Source organism: Micromesistius poutassou, assembly GCF_964030765.1.
Source record: "Micromesistius poutassou genome assembly, chromosome: 13".
Taxonomy (NCBI): Eukaryota; Metazoa; Chordata; class Actinopteri; order Gadiformes; family Gadidae; genus Micromesistius; species Micromesistius poutassou.
In genome coordinates, this window is record NC_140283.1 from 13,539,999 (window position 1) to 13,565,985 (window position 25,987).

General features: G+C 46.8%; 1 protein-coding gene across 9 annotated transcripts in view; it reads left to right on the top strand.

The window, feature by feature from the left end:
* The window catches only part of shank3a (SH3 and multiple ankyrin repeat domains 3a), a 146,968-nt gene that overhangs the window by 77,812 nt on the left and 43,169 nt on the right, over positions 1–25,987 (top strand). For all 9 annotated transcript variants that reach the window (XR_014637866.1, XR_014637867.1, XR_014637868.1 and 6 more), the window contains exons 9-12: positions 380–446; positions 1,750–1,982; positions 2,824–2,993; positions 13,357–13,541. Coding sequence is in view for 6 of the 9 variants with exons in the window: in XM_084477570.1 (XP_084333696.1) it covers positions 380–446; positions 1,750–1,982; positions 2,824–2,993; positions 13,357–13,541 (655 nt within the window). In the remaining 3 variants the exon portion in view is untranslated. The remainder of the gene's footprint in view (positions 1–379; positions 447–1,749; positions 1,983–2,823; positions 2,994–13,356; positions 13,542–25,987) is intronic.

Genomic DNA, 25,987 nt, shown 5'->3' on the forward strand with positions numbered 1-25,987 from the left:
TTGTTGTATGTTAATAGTTCACACAATTTATGAACTATTGTTCTAAATCCACACCATTTTAGATTCTGCCATGGGTATTATCCTGGCCAAAATGAACCTGATGGTTTCATTTGTCACTGTAATGAGCTGATTTAGTGGACCCTAATATACAACGTGGCACAAGATCAATGGTGTATGCCCTTAAACCTTGCTAGCTCATCTAGACATGGCTCTAGTCCATTTCTACCTGAAGCTCTCAGCGGTGGTTGCAGATCACTTGATCCTGCTTGGCATCATGATGCGTCCTAAACACTGATAACAGTCGAATGAGGTTGATGAACTGATACCGTTTGATGTCCAACTGTTTCTTCCTCGCCGCTCCCCTCTCCTTCCTCTTCAGGTGGCCATTATCGCAGGGAATTTTGACCTGGCGGAAATCATCAAGATCCACAAAGCATCAGATGTTGGTGAGTTGAGGGCAGCAAAGCTTCCTATGAGTTCTGGTTCAGGTCGGAAGGCATGCATGCTGTTGACTGCATGCCCGCCTAATTAGGCATGATGAATTATTCCAGCATTTCTACTTATACCTTTGCTTCAATTATGCTTTAATGTGTTTGTTGTTCATTATTCTACTCTTGTTTGACCTGCCAAGCACTTAGCTGCCTGTATTAAAGGGGTTTTCTATAAAGTAGTTCCCACTTTATAATGACTTGATATGTGTGTCAATAGACACACAGAGGAACGTTCCTCTTCCATAGACACGCAGAGGAACGTTCCTCTTCCATAGACACACAGAGGAACGTTCCTCTTCCATAGACACACAGAGGAACGTTCCTGTTCCATAGACACGCAGAGGAACGTTCCTCTTCCATGGACACGCAGAGGAACGTTCCTGTTCCATAGACACGCAGAGGAACGTTCCTCTTCCATAGACACGCAGAGGAACGTTCCTCTTCCATAGACACGCAGAGGAACGTTCCTGTTCCATAGACACGCAGAGGAACGTTCCTGTTCCATAGACACACAGAGGAACGTTCCTGTTCCATAGACACACAGAGGAACGTTCCTGTTCCATAGACACACAGAGGAACGTTCCTGTTCCATGGACACGCAGAGGAACGTTCCTCTTCCATAGACACACAGAGGAACATTCCTCTTCCATAGACACACAGAGGAACGTTCCTCTTCCATAGACACGCAGAGAAACTCTGCCATCTAATGTGCAAACTGTGTAAGTCCCCTTTTGCAACATTTACATTGTACTTTCTACTCCTGGCCCCTTAAAATAGAGGACGTTATCGTCGTGTCCTATCTCCCTCGCTTGTGTTTTGTGTCGGTGTGTGTGTTATGTTTATATTCCTACTCTTATGAAGCCTGTTAATTTTACATGTGAGATGTTATTCATTGTCAACTGCCTGGATGTCAAAACCTGGATTCTGACCTTTTAAAAAAAAAAAAAATGAATGCTGAATATTGATTTGAGTTGAAAATAATAGACCGGCGAGTTATGATGTCGATTTTCTACCCTCATAGGGAACGCAGGTTCCATTGCCTAGCTGGACTAATGGGAAAGATATAATACTGCATCAAGACGTGTACCATGTACTGACCATGTAGAGGCGTTCAAGTTTCACACGTATAAAGGAACAACAGCGATTCACAACCTGGAAACCAAACCATTACGTTTACCCTATTTTGCCTGATTTGATGGTCGATATCAAGACGCAATTATCGTTGATCCCTGTTCCCCCCCAACCCCCCCCCCTCCAGTGCCTTTCAGGGAGACCCCCACCTTCGCCAACCGACGGCGGGCCATCGTGGGCCCGCTCCCCTCGCCGCGCTCCCTGCTGCGCTCGGCCAGCGACAACAACCTGAACGGTGACCACGGCGACCACGGCATCAGCCAGGTCCCGCGGGAGATCCGCAGCCGCCACGGCCCCTCGCCCGTCCCCTCCCTGCGGAGCCTGCCCGCCCTGGGACAGAAGCACTGCAGCCTGGGAGAGGTGAGGGGGGGGGGGGGGGTGTGTTTCTGTGTGTGCATGGGATCCTGTGTGTGTGTGTGGGGGGGGGGATTCTGTGTGTGTGTGTGCGTGTGTGTGTGTGTGTGTGCGGACGTGTGTGTGGGATACTGTGTGTGTTTGTGTGCGTGTACTTGGGTCCTGTGTGTGTGTGTGTGTGTGTGTGTGTGTGTGTGTGTGTGTGTGTGTGTGTGTGTGTGTGTGTGTGTGTGTGCGCATGGGATACCGCGTGTGCGTGGAAGGGATGTGTTTCTGTGAGTACATGTAATCTTGTGTGTGTGTGTGTGTGTGTGTGTGTGCGTGTGTACATGGAATCCTGTTTGTGTGTGTGTGTGTGTGTGTGTGTGTGTGTGTGTGTGTGTGTGTGTGTGTGTGTGTGTATGTCTACATGGGATCCTGTGTGTGTGTGTGTGTGTGTGTGTGTGTGTGTGTGTGTACATGTGATCCCTTTTTGGTGTTGCTATATGAATGAAACCAGTGCCTCAACCAGCCTCTGTCTCCTCCCCACCCCCCCCTACCCTTCTACTCCCTGTGTTTCTGTGAGTACATGTAATCTTGTGTGTGTGTGTGTGTGTGTGTGTGTGTGTGTGCGTGTGTACATGGAATCCTGTTTGTGTGTGTGTGTGTGTGTGTGTGTGTGTGTGTGTGTGTGTATGTCTACATGGGATCCTGTGTGTGTGTGTGTGTGTGTGTGTGTGTGTGTGTGTGTGTGTGTGTGTGTGTACATGTGATCCCTTTTTGGTGTCGCTATATGAATGAAACCAGTGCCTCAACCAGCCTCTGTCTCCTCCCCACCCCCCACCACTCTACTCCCTACCCCGCCCAGAGCCGGCACGGGGAGGTCCCGGAGAGCAGCATCCAGAGCACCGGGTCCTCCTGGTCGTCCCACTCCCGCTCGCCGTCCCTGCACCACACCCAGGACGAGGACCGGCCCGTCCCGCGGAGGTCCCACAGCCACGGCTACCCCCACGGACACAGCCCCCGGGGCCGCCTCAGGTCAGTCTAACCCCCCCCCCCTCCCGTACATGACGATTGGGGACATGCTGGGCTTCCGGGGGCGTTCTCGTGTGCAAAGCGTGTTCATTTAGTTTGTTTTCTCTTTTCTCAACCCACTCACACCTGCTGTCGTACAGGAAAACAAGGGCCAGGTGGACGTGCTGCTACCGTGAAGTACAATAAGAGTTTTGTTGCGTACCAGAGTTCTGTAGTTGCCCCGCGGATCAGGTAGTGAGGGTTGGCCTAGTTTGAGCAGGACTCGCAGGGTAGCGGCCGGTGCAGGCTGGTGGGATAATGAGTTAGTCACCAGGCAGTATGCTGCCTCTCTCTCCATCTGCTGCCCTGATAAACAAGCCATCCATCAGCACCGAGCCCATTTATTTACTCCGGCATCCATCCCACTTACACAGGAGAATATCCTTCTCCATATTTGCCTTCCGCACCACACAAGTTGACAGCTTCTCAATCTGTATTGTCTCCGACACCAACGTGCTCCCTGGCAGGGTGGTGGTGGTGGTTGTGGTGGTAGGCTAGCACGGAGGAACACCCTCGTTGAAGTCACCCTCTTTTTACCTGAAAGCAATGTATTCAAACAAGTACTCTTCCACTCAGTTGATTTGATATCATTCAAAGCATTCAATTGGCAAATGGAGACAATTTAGCTTATTTCACACCTGGTGCACTGTCGTAGTTTGACTTGACTGAAATCAGATGCTCTTGTATCATGTGTGTGTGTGTGTGTGTGTGTGTGTGTGTGTGTGTGTGTGTGTGTGTGTGTGTGTGTGTGTGTGTGTGTGTGTGTGTGTGTGTGCACATTTAGGTGTGTGTGTGCGTGCGTGTGTGTGTGCGGATCAGAGATGGACAGATGGAAACAGGCCTCTGGGGCCAGTTGAACACAAACAAGGTGTATCTGTGTGAGGGGGGACTTGTGTGAATACTAAGGAGTGATGACAGACTGCAAACACATTCTGTAATTAGGGCTGTGAATAAAAGTAATTTCAATACAAAGGACCGCACAGGCCGAGGTGTCTGAACGAACCATGTCATTATGTCTCTTTTGACAAATGTACTTATTGTAAGTCGCTTTGGATAAAAGTGTCTGCTAAATGCCATAAATGTAAATGTAAATGTAATTGAACTGTACATGGGCTGTAACAAGCCATGGATTTCAGTGGTGCTTTTACCTTACCGATTCTTTGCCTTTCCGTAGACCAATTCATTCTTTAGTCATGGGTTCTTTAATCTTGAATAATAGCAAACGACTTATTAAAGGCATTGGAGTTTCTCGTTTTGAAAGGTCATCATTTGATACACATGATGAAATAGAATATCTGAAACTACATGCAGCCAATAGTTTAGATAATTTTACATATTAAGTTTTACTTTTTACTTTTCAGAGTGAGGTTAGACTGTGAATTCTGTGAATAGGAATCCCAGAACCCTTTGGCTGGGAAATACCCCAGCAGACACACTGAGTATAATGCTCCATAAATTAATAAATTCTGAATTGCTTCAAAGAATTGCTGAATTGCTTCAATTGCATCAAAGAAAGTTGAATTAAGGTGTCGACTTTGATGAACCAACAGATTTTTTCAGCACTATCCTGTTAGATGTGGTGTATAGTATACTGACTCATGAATAAGCGTGGGTGTTAGCATGTGTGTGTCTGTGTGTATGTGTAGGTGAGCAGTTGGATGTCTGACAGGGAAATTGCATTTCAGACATGACTACAGTCTCACGATCCACTCCTAATACTTTCTGTCACTGTGCCCCATCCATCAAGACTCTCTCTCTCTATAACTTACCTTCGCTCTATTCCTCAATCTCTGTTCTTCTCATTCACTTTTTCACTCACTGCCCACACACACACACAGATATACCCATAGATATTCACACAGGTGCACACGGAAAGAGCGGTGCAGAGAGAACAGTGGGTACCTGTGCACGATTGGCTGACTGTAAGCAGGCTGTGAGCAGGCTGCGCCTGCTGTTATAGGGTATGGAGATATGGCCTAATAGGATCAGCAGCAACCAACAATGCAATGCCACGGTTTAATCATGGTCGGCAGGTCATTAATACATTAATTCAAACCACAAATCCCCTGCTTACCCCAATGTAACGCCACCTCCTACCCCTCCAAAACAGCGCGGTACCCTCCTCAGCTCTATCTCTCCACCGATCACCATCCTCGTCTCTATCTCGCTCCACCGTTCACCATCCTCGTCTCTATCTCTCTCGACAAATCAGCCTCCTTGTCTCTATCTCTTCACCAATCATCCTCCTCGTCTCTATCTCTCTACCAATCAACATCCTCATCTTAAACTCTCTCAACCAATCAACATCCTCATCTTAAACTCTCTCGACCAATCAACCTCATCGTCTCTATCTCTCTACCAATCAACATCCTCATCTTAAAATCTCTCTGCCAATAAACATCCTCATCTTAAACTCTCTCTACCAATCAACATCCTCATCTTAAACTCTCTCGACCAATGAACATCCTTATCTTAAACTCTCTCGACCAATCAACCTCATCGTCTCTCCCTCTCCCTCTCTCTCTCTCTCTCTCTCTCGCTCTCTCTCTCTCTCTCTCTCTCTCTCTCTCGAGCAATCATCCTCCTCGTCTCTATCTCTCTCGCCCAATCATCCTCCTCGTCTCTATCTCTCTCTACCAATCATCCTCCTTGTCTCTAGCTCTCTCGCCCAATCATCCTCCTTGTCTCTATCTCTCTCCACCAATCATCCTCCTCGTCTCTATCTCTCTCGCCCAATCATCCTCCTCGTCTCTATCTCTCTCCACCAATCATCCTCCTCGTCTCTATCTCTCTCGCCCAATCATCCTCCTTGTCTCTATCTCTCCACTAATCATCATCCTTGTCTCTATCTATCCACCAATCATCATCCTTGTCTCTATCTATCCACTTATCATCATCTTCATCTCTATCGCTCTCGACCAATCAAGCTCCTCTTCTCTATCTCTCTCGACCAATCACCCTCATCGACTGCATCTCGCCACCAATCATAATCCTTGTCTCCATCTCTCCATCAATCATTCGCCCCGTCTCTATCTCTCTCGCCGATCACCTAGACTGGGAAACAGACCTGGCTCTTTGAGGGGCATCGGGCACTTTGTTCAGAAGGACTTATCAGAGGAGGTTAAAGTTAGAGTCCACCAGAGAGTTAGATGGTTGGCAGGCAGGTATGACCTCATTGGGTCGCGGTGGTCTTCTGGTCCCTCTGTGTGACGTGCGTTGCCTCGGGACCAAGTGCTGCGTTGTGTATAAATAGAGGCAAATGGACAGATGGTGTCTGTGGACACGGCTGGACATTACACCTGAAGGAGACCAACCGTGTGTCCTGATATGACATTGTGCACAACTCTCCCTTTGTCTCTCTCTTTCTCTGTCTCTCTCTGTCTGTCTGTCTCTCTCTCTCTGTCTGCCTGCCTGTCTGTCTGTCTGCCTCTATCTCTCTGTCTGTCTCTCTGTCTGTCTGTCTGTCTGTCTGTCTGTCTGTCTGTCTGTCTGTCTGTCTACTGTATCTATCTATCTATCTATCTATCTTATCTATGTCTGTCTGTCATAATGTATTTCTCTTTTCTGTCTGCTAGTCTGTGTCTCTTTCTATTTCTTTGTGGTACATTTTTCTATATGTTTCCCCAACATCTTATATAATTCATACGGTCCCCATCAATAACACAGTAATGTGCGAAAAAGCTAAAGGAATTTCTCCTGAGGTTTTTATAAAGGGACTTAGGTCCCCGATAATGAAATACCATATGAAGCAGCTTGGCAGGAGTTGAAGCAGCACCATCCCGAGGCTTTAGTCCTGATCATTTGGTTAGGTATTCAAGCACTTTCGGATCAAGGCAGGAGAGAGCACATTCCGAGATAGTGTAACATAAAGAGGCAGGCACTGAAAGAGCTAGAGGTTACCTCCTCTCCAAGCAGTTCTGTGTGTAATGACACCCAACTGAAACATGCTAAACGTTGTGCCCTCTGTGACACTTTATGTAACTTTTGCTGTCTAGTCGCACTGGGTAAGAGCTGCAACCATCAGTCGATTACGTGATTAGTTGATCAATTAAAAAAAAATCTCCAAATTTTTTTTTATGATTCATTTATCGATTAAGTATATTTTTTGTAAATATTGTTAATTAAAAACAATTAACAATACTACTTGCAGTGAGTGGGCATATGTTGCTTTATTTTGCTGTTCAATTCATATATATATACATATATATATGGTCTATGGATCCTTATAAAGGGAAAGGTTCAGTTTTCCTTGGCTGCTTGCCAGAGAAGTTGCACATTTGGAGCTTACAATTGATGACATTGTATAGCCTGAATGATTTATCGATTAATTTTGAAAAGGGATCGTTAGATTAATGCACTATGAAGATAATAGTTGCGGCCCTAAACAGGGGCTTGTACACTCTAATGCTCAGCACACACTGGCTATCACAGTGGAGAGGGGAGGAATGAACTTATCCAATTAGGGACCAGAGGAATACTCTTGCAATGAGTGGGATATTTACTCACCACAGGGAGTCCGATAGATATCAAAAAGTAATTAATGAATAGTGCGCTTAGTTCCGCACCACATTTAGGTCACACATGCATCACACATGACCTACATTTTCAAATTGATTAAAAAACAGATGGAGTAAAAGTATAATAAGTGTAGTATAGGTGTAGTAAATTTTGTCACGTGCTTGTACTTCATATTTGTAAAATTGTAGGTGGGCATTTGCAGTTGTGAATGGGTAAGTAAATACATTAACAACTGTACATTTGCACTATAAACTCAACAAATACAGTGATGTTTGTGATCGTGCAATTTGTGTTAAAACACATTTCCGGCGTGCAAAGCAACTCATTGACCACAACGGCACAAATCCGCTCCTGCAAGTGTCGATTCTGCAATTCCCCTATTTTTGGCACAAATAGGACGCAAGGTAGTTGCACAAAGATGCTGCAAAAAAGCTGCCAAAAAGCTAAGGTAGAAATGAAGGCTATTGTGGGATGAGAAAATGAAATTAGTGTTGGAGGGATGGAGAGAGAGAGAGAGAGAGAGAGAGAGAGAGAGAGAGAGAGAGACTGTGTTGTGTTGGCCTGTCTGCAGTGGATTCAGGGACACAGAAGCACAACATTGATCGCCAGGCATCATAATCCCATAATCAGAGGAATACTTCTGGCTGGAAAGAGTACCTCTCTCTCTCTTTCTCTCTCTTCTCCCCCTTGCTATCTCTTTATCTTGAATCTTTTTCATGCAAAACGTGCAAAAATATGACTTTGTTTGGTCAGCGTTCTTGACAAGCGTATCTATCGGAACATATTGTTATCCAAACGCTTGGTCAGCTTGTGAAACAGGGAGTCTGAAAGGATTTTTCTCCTCACAAAGGAACAGCGACACGTAAACATTTTGGAGATAAGTAACTAGACTCTCCTTCACAATGTACATATGTAAGTTGAATATAGACATATGTAAGGTTGATTTAGAGCACTCGTATCATCACATCATTATACAGTGATGGCTCCAATCACAAATATCACTCCAATCACAAAATAATGAAATGCAAAACAGTGTACTTCAGTGATGATGTCATGGGCCTGCATACATAGTTGATTGGAAATATCAAAAAAAAAAAAAAAGTATCACTCTCAGTCATCTTTACTAGAGGCAAACTGTGTGTAGCATTTGACATCTGCATAGAAACAAAAACATGCATTTCTTAAAATGGAACCAGCCTGTCTGGTATTACTAAATAATTGGCTGGTGTAGCTGAGTGATTTGGACCAAATGTGGCAATTATAATACAACTCCACTTTTTACTCATAGAGTTGTAATTGTGTAATCGACTGTTTGTGTTTGATTACACATGTCAATTTCTAATACAATTTAGTCAGTCCAATATACATTGTTTAAAAATTCAGAATCTGTTGTGGTATATAGATGTATTCCCAAAATAAGTTTCAACACGGTTTAAAACCAGCTACCAGAGCTAGTTTGAAGTCTTTAGGTGCAAGTCGAGGTGAAATCGCAAGTCTTAATAGTGCAAGTGGAATCGTATAAATTAAAGCGGACGCTGATGCAATCAGCCTTGCAGATTTCAAATAAAACTCACAAAGAACCAAGAGTTACCTTTGGATGGTGACGCCATGAATGACCCAACATGGTTGATGGCCTCCCGGGAGTATAAGCAATGTGCGCTGAGCAATTTTTCCAAAGGTCACTGAGAAATGTGTTGTTGCCAGACGCTGGATTTTAACGACTGTCCCTTTCTGTTCTCTACTTACTAGCAATTACTCCGCGTTGCAATCACTGACCTCATCGATAGTCCTCCTTGTCACTGGCTGTTCGTGTTAATTATCTAATAAAATGACAATAATAAAGTAAATGGAAAGACCACTATTAAGTGTCCTAGTTTATAATAGTTAAACGTCCGTACTTAATTTAAATCTGTACATTTCACTCCTGTACAGGGCGTTTTTTCTGAAAGAAACCATTGCACCCCTGCTCTACACACCACAGTTGCCCACTAGGAGATTTGTTATAGAGATATTTGTTTCCATGAGGACTGACTGAAGGGGCTTGGTTCTTCCCCTAAAGATGGACGCCATCTTGAATACACTAATATGAAACTGATGCCCCTGCTTCACCGTTATTATGGGCCAATCAGGTCAGGGCTCTGCAGATTGGCTCAAATGATTGCACCTGGTAACCCTTTTTGAAGAGGCATTACATCATTGCATACACCAATTGCACCACACTGTATTGTATTATTTCTTCTACAAATGAGAGTGTATTTGTCATATATGTTTCTACAATTATCATTAGTAACAGTTACACCACATGAACGCACAAGACCCATTCATTTGGTTTTAGCGGATACGCTACTATCATGGTGTGATTAAAGTACTCTGGCGATTTTTTTAACCCCATTATTGTTTTCCTGAGGGTCACCCCATGTTGAGGGAAGCTAAAAAACCGACGAAAATTTATTCGATCAGGCCAGAGATCTGCACTGGCTGCCGGCACTACGGAATAGCTATAACGCTAACCTATGGGGGCAAGCATTTAATCCGCTTTTGGGGCTTCTAAACACATTCAGAAAACCATTCCAAGACCTATGTAACCCAAGTTGGTTCCTTACGAGACACCACCGTGTTCGTTTAACTCAAATAGTGTGGCGAATCAGTATAAACTTTGTGTTTTTGCATGTAAACACTCGTTGAACGGATGCGCTCCCAGCCACTAGCCAGGTAGTCGGGTATGAATGGAGGAGGTTGAAAGGGTTAGGGTTAGGGTGGTGGAACGAGCTCCCTGCCGCAGAGTCACTCACCAGCTTCCGCAAAAGACTCAAAACTCACCTGTTCAGAGTTCAACTAGACTCTGCATAGCCATTCTGTCCCTTTATTTGTCAGTTGTACTATTGTCTGTTGTACGTCCTGGCACTTAATGCACGTTGTATTCATTCATTGTACTTAATTGTGTAGCATGTACTTAATTGTGTAGCATATGCATCTTGTGTAGCATGTACTTATTTGTGTAGCATCTGCAGTAGCTAGCTATCACTGCTGTATACAGGGAATGGGTTGGCCTGGCGATTGTTAGTACTTGCACTTGGTTCTATGAACATCTTTACTGTACCGACAGCAATATATTGTTTCACATGACAACATTTGTCTTATGACAAATGTACTTATTGTAAGTCGCTTTGGATAAAAGCGTCTGCTAAATGCCATCAATGTAAATGTAAATTAAAGACGGAAAGAGAGGGGAGGGGTTTATACACTCTAACTCATGCAAAATGAATGTTGCATGGGGCAGTGTTACTGTGGCTCAACATGGGGTGACCCTCAGGAAAACAATAATGGGGTTAAAAATCACCTCCTTTAACAAATTATTTAATGGGTAGCATCATATTAGTGTAACCATCCATGTTATTTCCCTGGCAAAATTGCACGTGTTTATCCTTGTCTCTGTGTGGCCGTGGTCTCAAACATTAACATGCAGCAGCCTTGCCAGCCACTCAACCCCTGCAGTAATTGGAAAGCGGCAGCGAGCCATTGTTTTGCAAGCAGGGAGAGATGGATGAAGCGAGCGGCGAGATACAAGAGAAGAGAAGAAAAGCAATTCAGCAGAGTTTTGTCTCGGAAAAAGAAAATAATCTGGCAGGGAAACGGAAAGGAAGCAACAGGGAAGATTCGAGGAAGAGGGAAAGAGAGAGGAGAAACGATGAGTAGGGGGGGTATGAATGGAAGGAGGTTTGAAAGACGGAAGGAGAGGGGAGGGGTTTACACACTCTGACTCATGCAAAATGAATGTTGCATGGGGCAGTGTTACTGTGTCTTCATCCGTGAACCAAAAGCCAGACTGTGTGAAGATCACTTGCAGTAAGTTATTAATGTTGTTGCTCACACAGACATATAGATTTGTGAGGACCTGTGTGTGTGTGTGTGTGTGTGTGTGTGTGTGTGTGTGTGTGATTGGTGCGAGTGTGTGTGTGTGTGTGTGTGTGTGTGTGTGTGTGTTTGTGTTTGTGTGTACATTTGAGCATACGCAACAGCAGCAAATGTGATGAATGGATGGAAGGCGAGGAGGAGCCCCAACTCTGTCCTATTAGAATCCACCACCCAGAGAGGGATGGAAAGAGGAGGGGTGGCAGAGAGAGAGAGAGAGAGAGAGAGAGAGAGAGAGAGAGAGAGAGAGGCAGACCGAGAGAGAGGGAGTGTGAGAGCAAGAGAGACAGAGAGACAGAGAGAGAGAGAGAGAGAAGGGCGGTAGAAGGTGAATCTAGGCGAGGGGATGGAGGAAGGAGAGAGGGGTGGAGCGACAATTAAATCGAATAGGCTGGAGCTTTCCCCCACTACCGCCCTCTTACACACACACACACACACACACACACACACACACACACACACACACACACACACACACACACACACACACACACACACACACACACACACACACACACACAACACACACACACACACACACACACACACACACACGCACATGCTCACAGAGCCTGCCTTGGGGAGCCATGGCGCATGCCTGCTCCAAGGCAAGCAGGCAGGAGATCAATTGCGCTGTGGGCCGTGCACGCGCGTCTGTGTGTGCGCGTGGTGTGTGTGTGCAGTGTGTGTGTGTGTGTGTGTGTGTGTGTGTGTGTGCGTGCGCACGAGCGGCGTTTGGTACAGCGACATGCTGGCTGTGGCGTATGTCGGGCTAGCGGAGGTGTGCAGCAGCAGCGTTAGCCGCGGCGGAGGGGACTGCGTGTGCCAGGAGGATGCGCGGCTAGAATGCACATAGAGGGCTGCCGGAGTGCAAGCGAGGAGAGGGAGAGACGCCGCGAAGGGAGGACGTGGCAAGCCGCAGAGCAGAGCCGTAGCGGCGACCGAGGAGGAGGAGGAGGCGGCGGCGGCGGCGGCGGTGGCAGCGACGGCAGAGGCACCGTCCAGTGTGTCAGCGTGTGTGTGTGTGTGTGTGTGTGTGTGTGTGTTTGTGTGTGCAAGCCTGCACGTGTGTGTGTGTGTGTACGTGTGTGTGTCTGTGTGTGTGTGTGTGTGTGTGTGTGTGTGTGTGTGTGTACGTTCGGTGGAGAGGAGAGGACAACGCAGCAGGATTCCCGGGAGAGAAAGGAGTCTGGAGATCGGGCAGCAGAGCGGTCGTCTCTGCCCCCTCTTTCTCCACTCCTCCACCACCACCCCTCCCTATACCACCCCCCCCCCCCCCCCCTCACCCCCGACTCACACACACAAAACAGTGGGAGGACCAGGGACACCGGGACCCCTGTTAGTCTCTGCAGCCCGGCCTGGGTGCACTGAGGCTGGGGGGGGCTTCCACAGGAGCCCCAACTCGTGGGGATGTTTGACTCAGGAGGGCTGGCGGACTGACCTGTCTCAGACACACAACCCCACCAGCATCCCACCACCGGTTTTTTGATTCGCTTCCTCTTCGCTTTGGATTCAGAGGGAGGTGGGGGAGAGAAGTGGGGGAGTGGGGGGACGAGGGGCCGGGAGGGAGGGGAGACGGATGGCGTGAGAGGGAGAAGGGGAAGGTTGTGTGTGCAGAGAGGCATTGATAAGAGTGTCCTCTCGCTCTCTCTCTCTCCTCCTCCTCTCCTCTTTCCAATGGAACGCTAATCGTTGAGCTCTTGGACTTGCTTCTTCCTCCACGTTGGACCCAGAGTGGGGGAGAGAGAGAGAGAGCGAGGGGGGGTGCCACTACCAGCCTTCCCCTCCTCCTCTTCCTCCTCCTCCTCCTCCTCCTCATCACCACCATGTCGGTGACCACCGGCTTCGGCTACCAGCTCCCCGGCATTACCACGGTAACCTATGTGTTTGTTTACAGCCCTGGGACGGTCCAGCGGGACCCCAGCCCCCCCCATCACACGCCTCCGCCGGCGCTCAGCGGCCCCCGGGGGCCCAAGAGGAAACTCTACAGCGCCGTCCCGGGACGCACCTTCATCGTGGTCAAGCCGTACTCGCCACAGGGGGAGGGGGAGATCCAGCTGAATCGCGGCGAGAGAGTCAAAGGTAGGTCCTCGCCGTGTGCCTACTAGGAACTCATCTGTTCCTTCAGCTGTCTGTTTTTATCTTGTCTCATTGTAGCGCCAATCTCACAACCCTCACATCCATTGAGTCACTGTATCACTATATCTTCCCCCCGTTATTTAATGTTACATCCTGCTGTGTGTTTCCATGTTAGATTATATCCTGGGTGGTACGATGCACTGTGATTCTTCCCATTACCAGACTGTGTCATATTATTGCATTCTGCTGCTGAAAGTGATTTCGGTGTGATTGTATTGAGTTTTGAATATGATTTGCAACGCTGCATTTCATTTCGTTGTTCGTTGTTTTGTGGGTTTTTTTCGTCATGTTTTCTTTTTTAATTTCCGCTGTGTTCCAGACCACAGACTTTTACATAGCTTCGCTTTCATGTGTGTGTATATGTATGTGCTCTTGTTTCCATCCATGCTTCACTCCAGACTATGACAGTAATGACGTGGAAGGTAAACTCCATCACATTCCACTAATCCCTCACCCCCCGTGCACTTCACCTGTCTGAACCATCAGCACCTGTCTTTACCCTCACCTGTCTCACCTCCTCACCTGTCTTTACCCTCACCTGTCTGAACCAACAGCACTGGTCTCATCACCTGACCTGTGTCTACTCCTCACCTGTCTGTACCCTCTCCTGTCCCTACCCTCACCTGTCTCACCTCCTCACCTGTCTATACCCTCACCTGTCTTTACCCCTCACCTGTCTCTACTCTTCACCTGTATCACCTCCTCACCTGTCTCTACTCCTCACCTGTCTCTACCCTCACCTGTCTCACCTCCTCACCTGTCTCACCTCCTCACCTGTCTCTCCCTTCACCTGTCTCACCTCCTCACCTGTCTCTCCCCCTCACCTATCTCAACCCTGCAACCCATATAATGAAGGTATTATGTAGAGTTAGAGTTTAGTGGTTAGTTAGCATTGTTGTTGAGACCCTGTGTTGGATCTCCTGTGAAACGTGTGTGGTGACTGGTACCAGCCCTCGTCTGTCTCTACCCCTCACCTGTCTTTACCCTCACCAGTCTATCATCACTTGTCTCTACAACTCACCTTTCTCTACCCTAACTGGTCCCTACCACAACCTGTCTCTACCCTCCCTGTCTCTATCGGTCACTTGTCTCTAGCCCTCCCCTCGGCTGCCTCAAAGTGATTTGTATCAACCCCTCACATGACAAAACCCCTCACCTATGGCAGTTAAGATCAATTACCTGTTGGAATGTCTTAGCTGTGTGTTGAGCCTCAAAGAGTGTACACCATATCAATCTAAAGGAGTGCACACATATGTACTACATTGGTGTCCACATTGTCTACGTTAGTGTAGCCATGCAAATCAAGGCAGACCCCATTCTGTTCAGTTGTTGGTATTCAGGCACGTACTGCTGACACTGACAGATCTTCCACCTCCAGTGTACAGCAGCTTATCTCTCCTGGCGTTATCACCTGTCCACAGATGCCAGCTGCACCCTGACCCTGCATCCTGCTGCCACCATACACAGATCTGCACGGTTCAGACCCATTTTGGCACCTTGTAAGCGGAGTGGGGTGCTAGGGCAAACCCCCCCACCAAAGTTTTTTCCACATAAAAAAACAAGGATGCAAAAAAATGATGAATCACACACACACACAAACGCGCCAATGAAACACTGACTGGAAAATAATCTATTCACGTGAGAATCGTTATTGTTACCTACTATATTTCGGAATTGATTCCCGTCTTTAACAATAAAAATTGTTTATTGATGTACATTTTTATTTTTATTATTTCTCTTTTTTTTTATCTCAGGTGTTATTAATTCAATCAGTTAATATCACTTTTTCAAACACAAAAAGTACATCATCTTATACACACTTTACTATGCTTTCATGCCATCGTTTGCCACACTGCCTTTCTTAGTGCACAGAGGACAGGAGTAGATCCTGAAATGTCGGCAATCTTTTCAAATCAATTTGGAATCATGTCGTGACCCCAAGAATCAAAACCGAAATCAAATCGTGAGATAGCTAATTCAACCCCTCCTACGTAATGTTTGATTGGGACTTCAACGTGTTTACAAGTGACCTGCCGCACGTGATGTTTTGTGTGTTTAGATACATTAGGTGTGTTTTCGGATACATTAGGAAGATAGGTAATTGGTTTGAGATGTGCAAACCGAGGAATGGCATGGAGTCTAGACACGGCGTGTCACCGTCCACCTCTTCTGGTCAAATCGACAGAGCCTCCCTCACACTCGATTGGCGTTAAGCATTGTGGTGAATCGCACTGGGGGAAAATTATTGATTTAATGGACACGTCTCCCTCTGGTGATCAAGTAAATGACGCAACCCTGAGTCTGGAGACGTTCTTGGCATACGGTATGTTGCTGCTTATGTGAAGATCGTAACAATGGGTAGTTTGTCCTTGCGCAGGGTCTACTGCGACCTCCAAGTTGTGGTTCTGTTAGCTCGTGGCAACCGACCCATTCCCAATCTGTAGCCCAACACACAGTGATCTCCCGCTGCATGAAGGAAACAAGCTTACACACTTATGGCTGCCAGCTCCAGGCTACAGCCAAACAAACCATCTGGCACTGTTATGCAACTCTGGCCATCATGGCTGATAGCCGGGTTGCATTGTAAGTCTATGCAGCTGTGTTTCTAGGATACAGGGTAAGCGGACAGATGGCTTACTATCACCCGCATCATGTGTATATATATTTATATATATAAATATAAAAGGGTTTACCTGAACTGTTGGTAAGGTTTGCACATGTTGGGAATACGCCACATCCATCCAGCATGAATGGCCTTCTGATACATAATGCATTTCCTTCCATTTGCATCTCTAAATGGATGAATCGCTAATAGTTATGGGGCTCATTTTCACTGGACGCCAGAGACGATAAGAGTAATGGTAGCCGGAGGAGGATTTCTCTGTCTTTTGTTCTCTCAAGCTCCTAAATCGAGGTGGTGTGCTCCTGTTATGTTTTATTAATTAAAGGTTATACGTTGATTAGTTACTAAGGTGTTGCACTGTGTAGGTTTCTGTAAATGTACATTTCCAGAATCATTCCTACTCTAATAGTAGGAATGTCCTCCCTCGCTCTTCTCTTCATCGATGCTTCTTCTTTTTCTCTCTCCCCGTTGATGTTTTTGCGCCATGGTAACTCAGCAGCCCTAGCAGAGGAAAATCATTACGATGAGATTGGACCGGGTAAACACTGGTTACAGCTCCGAAATAAACATGTGTGGGAGCAAGTATAGGTTTGAATGCAATTAGAGAGAGATTATTTATTTTTTATTAGTGTGTGTGTGTGTGTGTGTGTGTGTGTGTGCGCATGTGTGTGTGTGTGTGTGTGTGTTTGTGTATGCGTGCGTCTGTGCATAAGTGTGTCTTTGCTTGGCCATGTCTTGGCCCTAGTCTAGGTGCTTCTCTAGCTTTGTTGTTGTGATTCTATGGTGTATCATAAATGTGAGATGTGAAATGTGAAACATGTCCAACTTAGCAGTGTAATGAAGACTATCGATTTCATTCCTAGAGGGGAACTGTACCTGGCAGTATTTATTAATTAACCTTGCCCGCAGAAAGTCTGAACACAAAAACACCAATTTGACTGCAAATCATTTAAAGAATACACAGCTAGAATGATGCAGTATTTTTAGTGTAGCCATTTGTAGAGAATAGGGTATACCCGGACTCCTTAGGTAAATAAAGCAGAACAGACACCTGTTATCCAGAATAAATGTTTTGAAGCAAAGGTCAGAGAGTGTAAAATCTGAGTGCCAGTGATTTTTGTCAGCACAATTCGGGGGTCCATTCATTTTAGAACACATTTAATTGGACCGAACAACTTAAAAAGTATACATTACCAATTCCACAGGTAACATATTATATAGATAACACATATATAGATAACAGTCTCACCAAATGTCATCTTGTCAAAATGTTTTCATACTTAAAATGTCCCCTTTTTTTCAAACGCTTTCATATTTAAAAAAGCAGACACGGCATGTGAAGAAGACCAAGAACACGGCGACCGAGGTAACATATAGAGGTAGAATGTCGTGCCAAGTAAGCATTGGATGAGACCCTGTGGTGGAGCTCCTGTACAACGTGTGTTTGTGACTAGTACCAGCCCTGCTTGTTGGTGTTGGTGGTCCCGATATGCTAATCCTATGGCCCACCTTTGAGTCCTCCAGTCCTCCTCGCGCTAGCCCTCCCATTGTCCTTGCGATCTGTGTTGCGCTCTGTGTTTCTCCAGATCAGCCTCTGTCTATACTAGACAGCCTCCCACCCACGACCGTACATCGGTACTGTTATTGTCTCCATAACAACATCTGTTGTCCCTGCTGCTCGCATCACAAGACATGGCCGCGAGCCTGCCAAAAATCCAGCATCTTTGCGTTTTGCTGGTCTGCTGGTTTGAGGAGCCCTTTTTGCACAAATGTATTACAGTGCCTGGAGTTTACCTTTAACCACCGACGTGAATATCCCTTCTCTCCGGCCTCCCCCTCCTCACCCCTCTGTTGGCTCTTCCGGCCTTTCCCCCCCCCCCCCTCCCCCCTCCTCTCCCCTCTGTTGTCTCTTCCGACCTCAGACCCTTCTCACCCTTCTCACCCACCTCACCCTCCTCACATCCCTCTGTTGTGTCTACCCGCTTCAGACTTGTCTCACCCTCCTCACCCCTCTGTCGTCTCCTCCCGCCTCACCCCCTCCTCTCCCTTCCTCCCCCTCTTCCTGCCTCACCCCCTCCTCACCCCTCTGTCGTCTTTTCCTGCCTCGCCCCCCCTTCTCCCCCTCCTCACCCCTCCTCCCCCTCTTCCTGCCTCACCCCTCCTCACCCCTCTGTCGTCTCCTCCCGCCTCACCCCCTCCTCACCCCTCCTCACCCCCCCCCCGTCATCTCTTCCATCCTCAGACCCTACTCCTTCTCCTCCCCCTCCTCCCCCGCCTCACCCCCTATGTTGTGTCTACTGGCCTCAGACCCTTTTCCCCCGCCTCCCCCTCCTCATCCCTCCTCACCCCTCTGAGGTCTGTTCCGGCCTCAGACCCTTCTCCCCCTCCTCCCCCCCGCCTCACCCCTCTGTTGTGTCTACTGGCCTCAGACCCTCCTCCCCCCCGCCTCACCCCTCTGTTGTGTCTACTGGCCTCAGACCCTCCTCCCCCCCGCCTCACCCCTCTGTTGTGTCTACTGGCCTCAGACCCTCCTCCCCCGCCCCTCACCCCTCCGTGCCCCGTCCCTCTCTCCATCACACTGATGCTATCTGATCTTATCTTGCCGATTGGACACCACCTTGAAAGGCCACTTACTGTCACTATGGCAACGGATTGGGACACTCGCCTCCTTAACCCGGTCATCCTTTCAGCAGATGGGACATACACACACGCACACATGTGAATCGACATTTACACATGCACACGCACACACACACACACACACACACACACACATGGACACTAACAAGACCAAGTTTTAACATGCTATCACACAAATAGACATGTGTGCATGACACGATGGTGGCCTGCACTGCTTTCCCGCACAATATCAATACCCACACACTCAGAAGTTTGGTTCCCCTCCACAACATGGCGACACACGTTAACACATGGCGCCATAACCGTGGTTTACTTATACAACATGGACACACTGACACACACACACATACATGCAGGCACCCCAGATGCAGCATCTCCAAATGCCATTATAAATCTTGCAGACAGCCATGAAAATGAAACCACCGCAAATAACGTTGAGATTACACATTCACAAACATGATTAATGAGCTTTGGTTGTGCTCTATGTGTGCGGAATATTAACACTGCCATAGGCATTACAGGGTACCTAGATCAGTAACACACTCACAAATACCCCCCCCCACACACACACACACAGTGCGTTTCTGGCCCATTGTAGAAATGGTCTATTACTGTGGTCATGATCCCCAAGAACACACCTTAGTTCTGCTGTTTCATAAAACGTTACAACCAGCCTTATCCACAGTAAGGGGGTGACATGTTGTTCTAACTGTGCGTTCACACCAAAAGACACATTTGTCGCCGGGTCGCGTTGTCGCCCAAGATTTTCAGCGCGACACATCATAATCTGTCGCTGTGCAAGTTTTATCAGGCGAACTTTGTCGCGCCACATCTTTTTCCCGCCAACGGTCCGCTATGTTACGTCACCCAGGGAGTGAACACTGATTGGCTGTCATCATGCGAATGTCACGGCAAAGTTAAAATATTTCAACTCGAGCAAAAGGCTTTCATGCCGCGCCACAAGTCAAATCTTGCCGCAGGTTTTTCTAGCGACAAATTTCGCCCGATTCGCGACTCTACGTTGACTTTGTATGGAGTCGTGTCGCCCCGTCACGTTTGATGTGAACGCACAGTAAGGTACAGCTCTGTGTCTCTCTCAACAACTGGAAAACGTTTGTTTTGTTGTGATGTTACTTATACACCATCACCTGTATGAGTAATATCATATTTCTCTCTGTATGGCCTATCCAAGTGGTAATATACAGTAATATCAAACGTAAGACTGATTTGGGGGTTTTCTGCAGCAGCAGGTGCTCAGCTCAATAGCTTGTCCTGATGATGGCCCGTGTGGGGTGGCCTCAAACTCCAATTTCCTCAGTACCCACTGAAATTAATCATATTGGCTCTTTTAGGAGAAATAGTAACTACTAGAGAGATATGTACCAGATGGAAATGTATACATACCAGATTCAAGCATTGCCACTTATACTTACACAAGGATTTTCCTAAGGTTGATTTTCTTGATGAACAAAGTAAATTTGGTTGTGTTTCTGTTTGGTTGTCTGTGTGTGTATTTGTGTGTGTGTGTGTGTGTGTGTGTGTGTGTGTGTGTGTGTGTGTGTGTGCGTGCGTGCGTGCGTGCGTGCGTGCGTGCGTGTGTGTGGTACACTCCCAGAATTGGTCAGTAACACAATCGCTGATGTACAGTATTCAGCCGACCAACCGTCCTAGCTCCCTCTCTGCATAGAAAAGCAATCTCTCTTCTCTTTCTCTATCCAATTTCCGTTACTCCTTCCTTCTACCCCTCAACCATTGTTTGTGTCAATTGCTTTGATTTATTCTCTGTCTCTTCTATTCGGGTCTCATTCATTTATCATGCAGAGAAACCCATATTTCCCGTCCATTTGAAACACAGGAGACTGTGTGTGTGTGTGTGTGTGTGTGTGTGTGTGTGGCATGGGGAGCAGGTGGGGGTGGCTGTGGCCTCTATTTAGGACTCAGCAGGTGAATCCGGTCATCCTCAAGTAATGGACCATACTGGCCTCCAAAAGCCCTCCATACACACACAATCACAAGAGCAAAGGGAATGTTATTCAACACGTTCAAAATGTGTTGGAATGTCAGGAGACCAACATCGACAATACTAAGCAATTCCACTCATTGATAACCCCTATGAACCACCATTTGTTGAAGATGTCCTAATTAGGCGGACGCATGTGTCCGCCTAATTACAATAAATACACAATGTATGTGCACGCAATGTGACGCTAAGTCAGTGAAGTCAAAGCCTTAATGTTTGAATAAACATAATTTCCGAATGAAACGATAGCATTTGCATTTTAGTAAGGGTACGTTTTCCGCAATGAGATACTGGATCTCACGGGCAGACTAATTGTATTGACTTATTGTCTCTGGATGGGAGGCGAGGCTTTCCCCTTATGGACGTCCATCTGGTGGGAGTCAGGCTCAACACATCCGACAGCACCTCTGCATCCTGCACGGCAGTGTGTGGAAGACCTGGGGAGGGGGCTGATGGCCCATGGTGGCTTGCTGGGGAGGAGGAGGGGGGGGGGGGGGATGTGAGTGAAGGATCGTGTGGACCGCTGCTATGTGTGGGGAAGGTGGTCGGAGAACAGAGATAGAGAGCGTGTCCTGCGCTTCCCCCAGGAGAAATTAAAATGTCGGTGCAGTTTGGGGGCCGAAGGGCACTGGGTTTATTAAAAACAAACACGTCGGTGCCGCCACTCAGTACGCACTCACGGCTCACGTGTGTCCGTGCATGTGCGCCTTTGCACGTGTGCGCACATTCTGCACGTGCACGCATGCGTGTGTGTGTGTGTGTGTGTGCGATGAAACGGGACCAGGCGAGTGGCCGAAGGGAAGGGCAATGGTACGCCACAGCTGACATCCTCGTGGTCCAATCAGAGTAGCAGCAGGGAGCAAAGTCCCGCCCACGCGCCTTGCCCGCTCCCTGCCGACCGCACCACCTGTTCTCTTTCCACGGCCCTACTCACTCCCTGGCCTTGTTTTCACACCCTCGCTCCCGTCGTCTCTGAGGTCAACCAAGCTCATGCACAGCTCTAAATACAACACTAAATGGAGAAGGAACGCTTGTATTGCCACAGTTGCATAGATGGGTTTATATTTAAATAAATGTGTTTACCTAAAAGGTTCACTACCTAAAATTCCACCACTAAGTGGAATCCCCATGTTTGTAAGCTCCTCTCCCTCCTTTTCTCTTGCCCTGTCACTCATGTTCGCAATCGACCCGCCCCCTCCACTTAACGTGTGTTTTAGGGCATTCTTAAGAGGCTAACACAAGTGAAAATCATTGTCATTGTTTTCACGTTGAGTGAAAAGGTTGCTAATGTGTTGAACTTGATTCTCTGTGATGTGTCTCTGTTGACGTTGCTAATAAGTTCATTGGCCATCCTAGCACACCGTCACGTTATTTTGTTTTCAACTCCCCTGGTATTTTCAGTGTTTTCTGGCATAGCGCAACTATGGTTAGACCAGCAAGCAATGTGACAATAAATCCCACTAATCGTTGAACGCAGGTGTGATTTTAGCCTCACTTAGCACTCGCCATCTAGAACAGCAAATTTCAATCTTTAAACATTTGAGCAGAAAATACAGCCATTTTGGTCGACCTGGTTGCTTAAAATCATTGTGTTATTCTATAAGGTAATGTGCCCTTGTCTTGCTTTTGACCTCATAGGTCTTTATTAGCTGTGTCACTAGTATGAGCCAGTAGGCAACATAGCTTTTTGGTCCGCTTTTCTTTGACAGCCATAGCAGTGTCGTTAATCCCAACCCCCCACACACACACACACACACTCGCAGAAACACACACTGTAATCAGAGATTGTCTGAAGTGCCTCCCATTGTCGCAAATGTTAAGCTCTATGTATCTTGCTCTAAGGCACCATATTTCAGCCACTGCTGTGTGAGACAAGTATCTCAAAGGTCATGTCCGAGTGACCTTTAAGTGTACACTAGCTAACTAGTGTGTGGTGTTGCTTTCTGATCTCCACCTATTGAATTATGCATTTTATAGCTGAAACATACCTTGCCCGCGAGTGACGGATTGAGACATGGGTGTGTGTGTGTGTGTGTGTGTGTGTGTGTGTGTGTGTGTGTGTGTGTGTGTGTGTGTGTGTGTGTGTGTGTGTGTGTGTTGAAGCGTAAACACCATCATTTATGCAGTGCACACTGACTGGTCAATCAGAACGATTAGCTCTGTGATGAACAGCCGGAAAACAAACAATCTATCACTGATTTAGCTACTATCAACAGGCAATCAATAGCTTCGGCACCGCTTATCAATCACCAGCGCTTTCTCCCCGCAAACTTACCTGCAGGCAACAAATGCTTTGAAAGATGATGACATGCAGAGAACGTTAGATCAATTCTTCAAGTATATGTGTCCTGTCTGTGTGGAGGGTATAGGTATAGCCTTTATCGTGTTTGGAATAATGTGTTGCATGCAAAGATGTTCGATTTTTTTGTTTACTCGAGACTCCCGGCCTGTGATTGTCGGGTTGTGTGAATGGGAGGATCCAGGTATTGTCTGTGTCTTTTGACAGGGTTGATAAAAAAAATAGCAAGCTATTGTGATTCCAGTCTTATTCAAGTGTACACATATGTAATGCCTTCACAATGAGATAGAAAGTAAGAGAGATATAGCAAAAGGCATGACAATGGTGGAGAGAGAGGCGAAGAAAGACCAAACGAAGGGGTGAATGCGGGAGAAAGGATGTAGTTCTCCTGGAACAGCCTGGGAGGGTGGGGGGAGCAAGCGAGGGCTGGGAGGATGAGGAGGAGGGGAGAGGGTGAGAGGGATCTCTCTCAGTCAGCCTCAGAGTTTTCCACCCACCCACACCTCCTCCACACATGGCTCCCCCTGTGACTGGCCCCGCCTCCCCTCTGTCTGCCCTGGTCCCCCCCCCCCCCCCCCCCCATCCTGCTGCAATTCATAAGAAACGCTTCTTAACTCTCCTCCCATCTTCTTTAGTCTCCTCTCCTCTCCTCTCCTCTCCTCTCATCTAATCTCCTCTGCTCTCTTTTACACTTCTCTCCTCTCCTTTACTCTCCTCTCCTTTACTTTCCTCTCCTTTAATCTCCTCCCCTCTCTTTACTCTCCTCTCCTTTCCTTTACTATCCTCTCCTCTCCTCTTCTTTACCCTCCTCTCCTCTCATCTCCTTTAATCTCCTTTGTTCTCTTTTACTCTCCTTTCCTTTACTCTCCTCTCCTCTCCTTTGCTCTCCTTTACTCTCCTTAACTCTCCTCTACTCTCCATCTCTAAACCACCATCTGAACCTATGGACACAGATAGCATTGTCCACAAACACAGGATGTACACAAACTTAAACATATGTGATACATATATAAAGAAACACAGACATAGGGGCTCATAGATACAGAATGAGCACACACACAAATTTCTTAACACACACACAAACACATTAACGGACATGCAGCCAATGTTCATACACAAGGACACATACACATACACATACTGACAGACATGCTCATCGAGAGAAGGTGTGAGTTCTTCTTTGTCCGTTTAACTCTCTGTCCCCCCAGGTGTGTGTGTGTGTGTGTGTGTGTTTGTTTGAGAGTGCAGGCATATGTTTTTCATGTGTATGTGCACGTGTGTGTGTGTGTGTGTGTGTGTGTGCGTGTGTGTGTGTGTGTGTGTGTGTGTGTGTGTGTGTGCTTGAGTGTATTTCTGGACTTGTTTTATGAAGATGCAGCTCCCCTCTTTTTATCTGACAAGAATTGAACTGGACTTTAATAAAGAGCCCAGGTCTCCAAATCTAATAAAGGATCCTTTCTAGTTATTGGTCAAATGCTCTTCTCTCTCTCTCTCTCTCTCTCTCTCTCTCTTTCTCTTTCTCTTTCGCTCTGCTACTCCCCTACCAGGCTTTCTATTGTAATGTCACTTATTCCCTAATGTCATTGTTTTTCTCCAATACCCGGTGACCCAATCATCTTGTTATTTTTCCTTCCTGTGCTTGCGTCCTGTGCTGAGTATATACTGTAACATTAGACTTGGTCTAAAAGGTACGGGATCCTTAAAAATCACAGTTGGTGTTCAAAAACCAAAGGTTACCTAATGCAGTGCTGTGTCACACAATCAGAATAGATCAGAATACATGCCCATACATTGCATGCATCTGTTATTTGCTTAGTTATGCATTCATTTCGCTATTCGTTCATTGATTAATTCATTCATTCATATGTTTGTTAGTGTGTTCATTCATACGTTTAGCGATTGGACCATGGTTGAATTCTGGAGGCATAGGTGCCCCACAGTAGTAAGAAACAGATGCATAAGAGAGAGAAAGAGAGAGAGAGAGAGAGAGAGAGAGAGAGAGAGAGAGAGAGAGAGACAGAGATACAGAGAGAGAGATTGAAAAGTGGAGGGGAAGAGAGAAGAAGGGAAATACTAATGTGTGAATGACTCAGCTCAAAATAACAGAGCAATGCAGCAACTGAATTAAAAGGAGCTCTCTCTATCACACATGCACACACACACACACACACACACACAATAACACAGACACACATATACGCAAACACACACACACACACGCACGCACACACACCCGTTCAAGGTTGGGGTGCAGTGAAGCATGCAGGTTGGGATGTGTGTGGATTATAAATAGCTCTGCATCCTCTCCGGTGCTATTTTTGGACCGGGAGTCGTGACTGACTCGACCAAAGGAAAACTTTGATGGGAACGCACACGACACACACACACACACACACACTCAATTGCACCAATACACACACTCGAAAAAAGCTCACAGGATTCACCATTCCTGTGCATCTGAGGTCCAGTCTTGTGTGCTCCCTGTTTAGGCTTCTATATATTCCTTTCATTTGGTAATTTAGTCATTCAGTCTTTCTTTCATGCTTGCTCTCCGTTGACCTCTCTCTTTCTCTTCTCCCCTTTAAGATTATTATCCCTTGCGGGTTTTTATAATCCCATTACTGGACTGTTAACAACGCCTGCCATGGCACGGCGGATTATCCAGAAACCGTACAGTATTCAGCATGAAAAGAAATAAGATGGCATAAGCGTGTGTGTTTGTGTGTGTTTGTGTGTGTGTGTGTGTGTGTGTGTGTGTGTGTGTGCGGCGTGCCTGTCTGTGTGCGGGGGGCCCATTAAACCCAAAA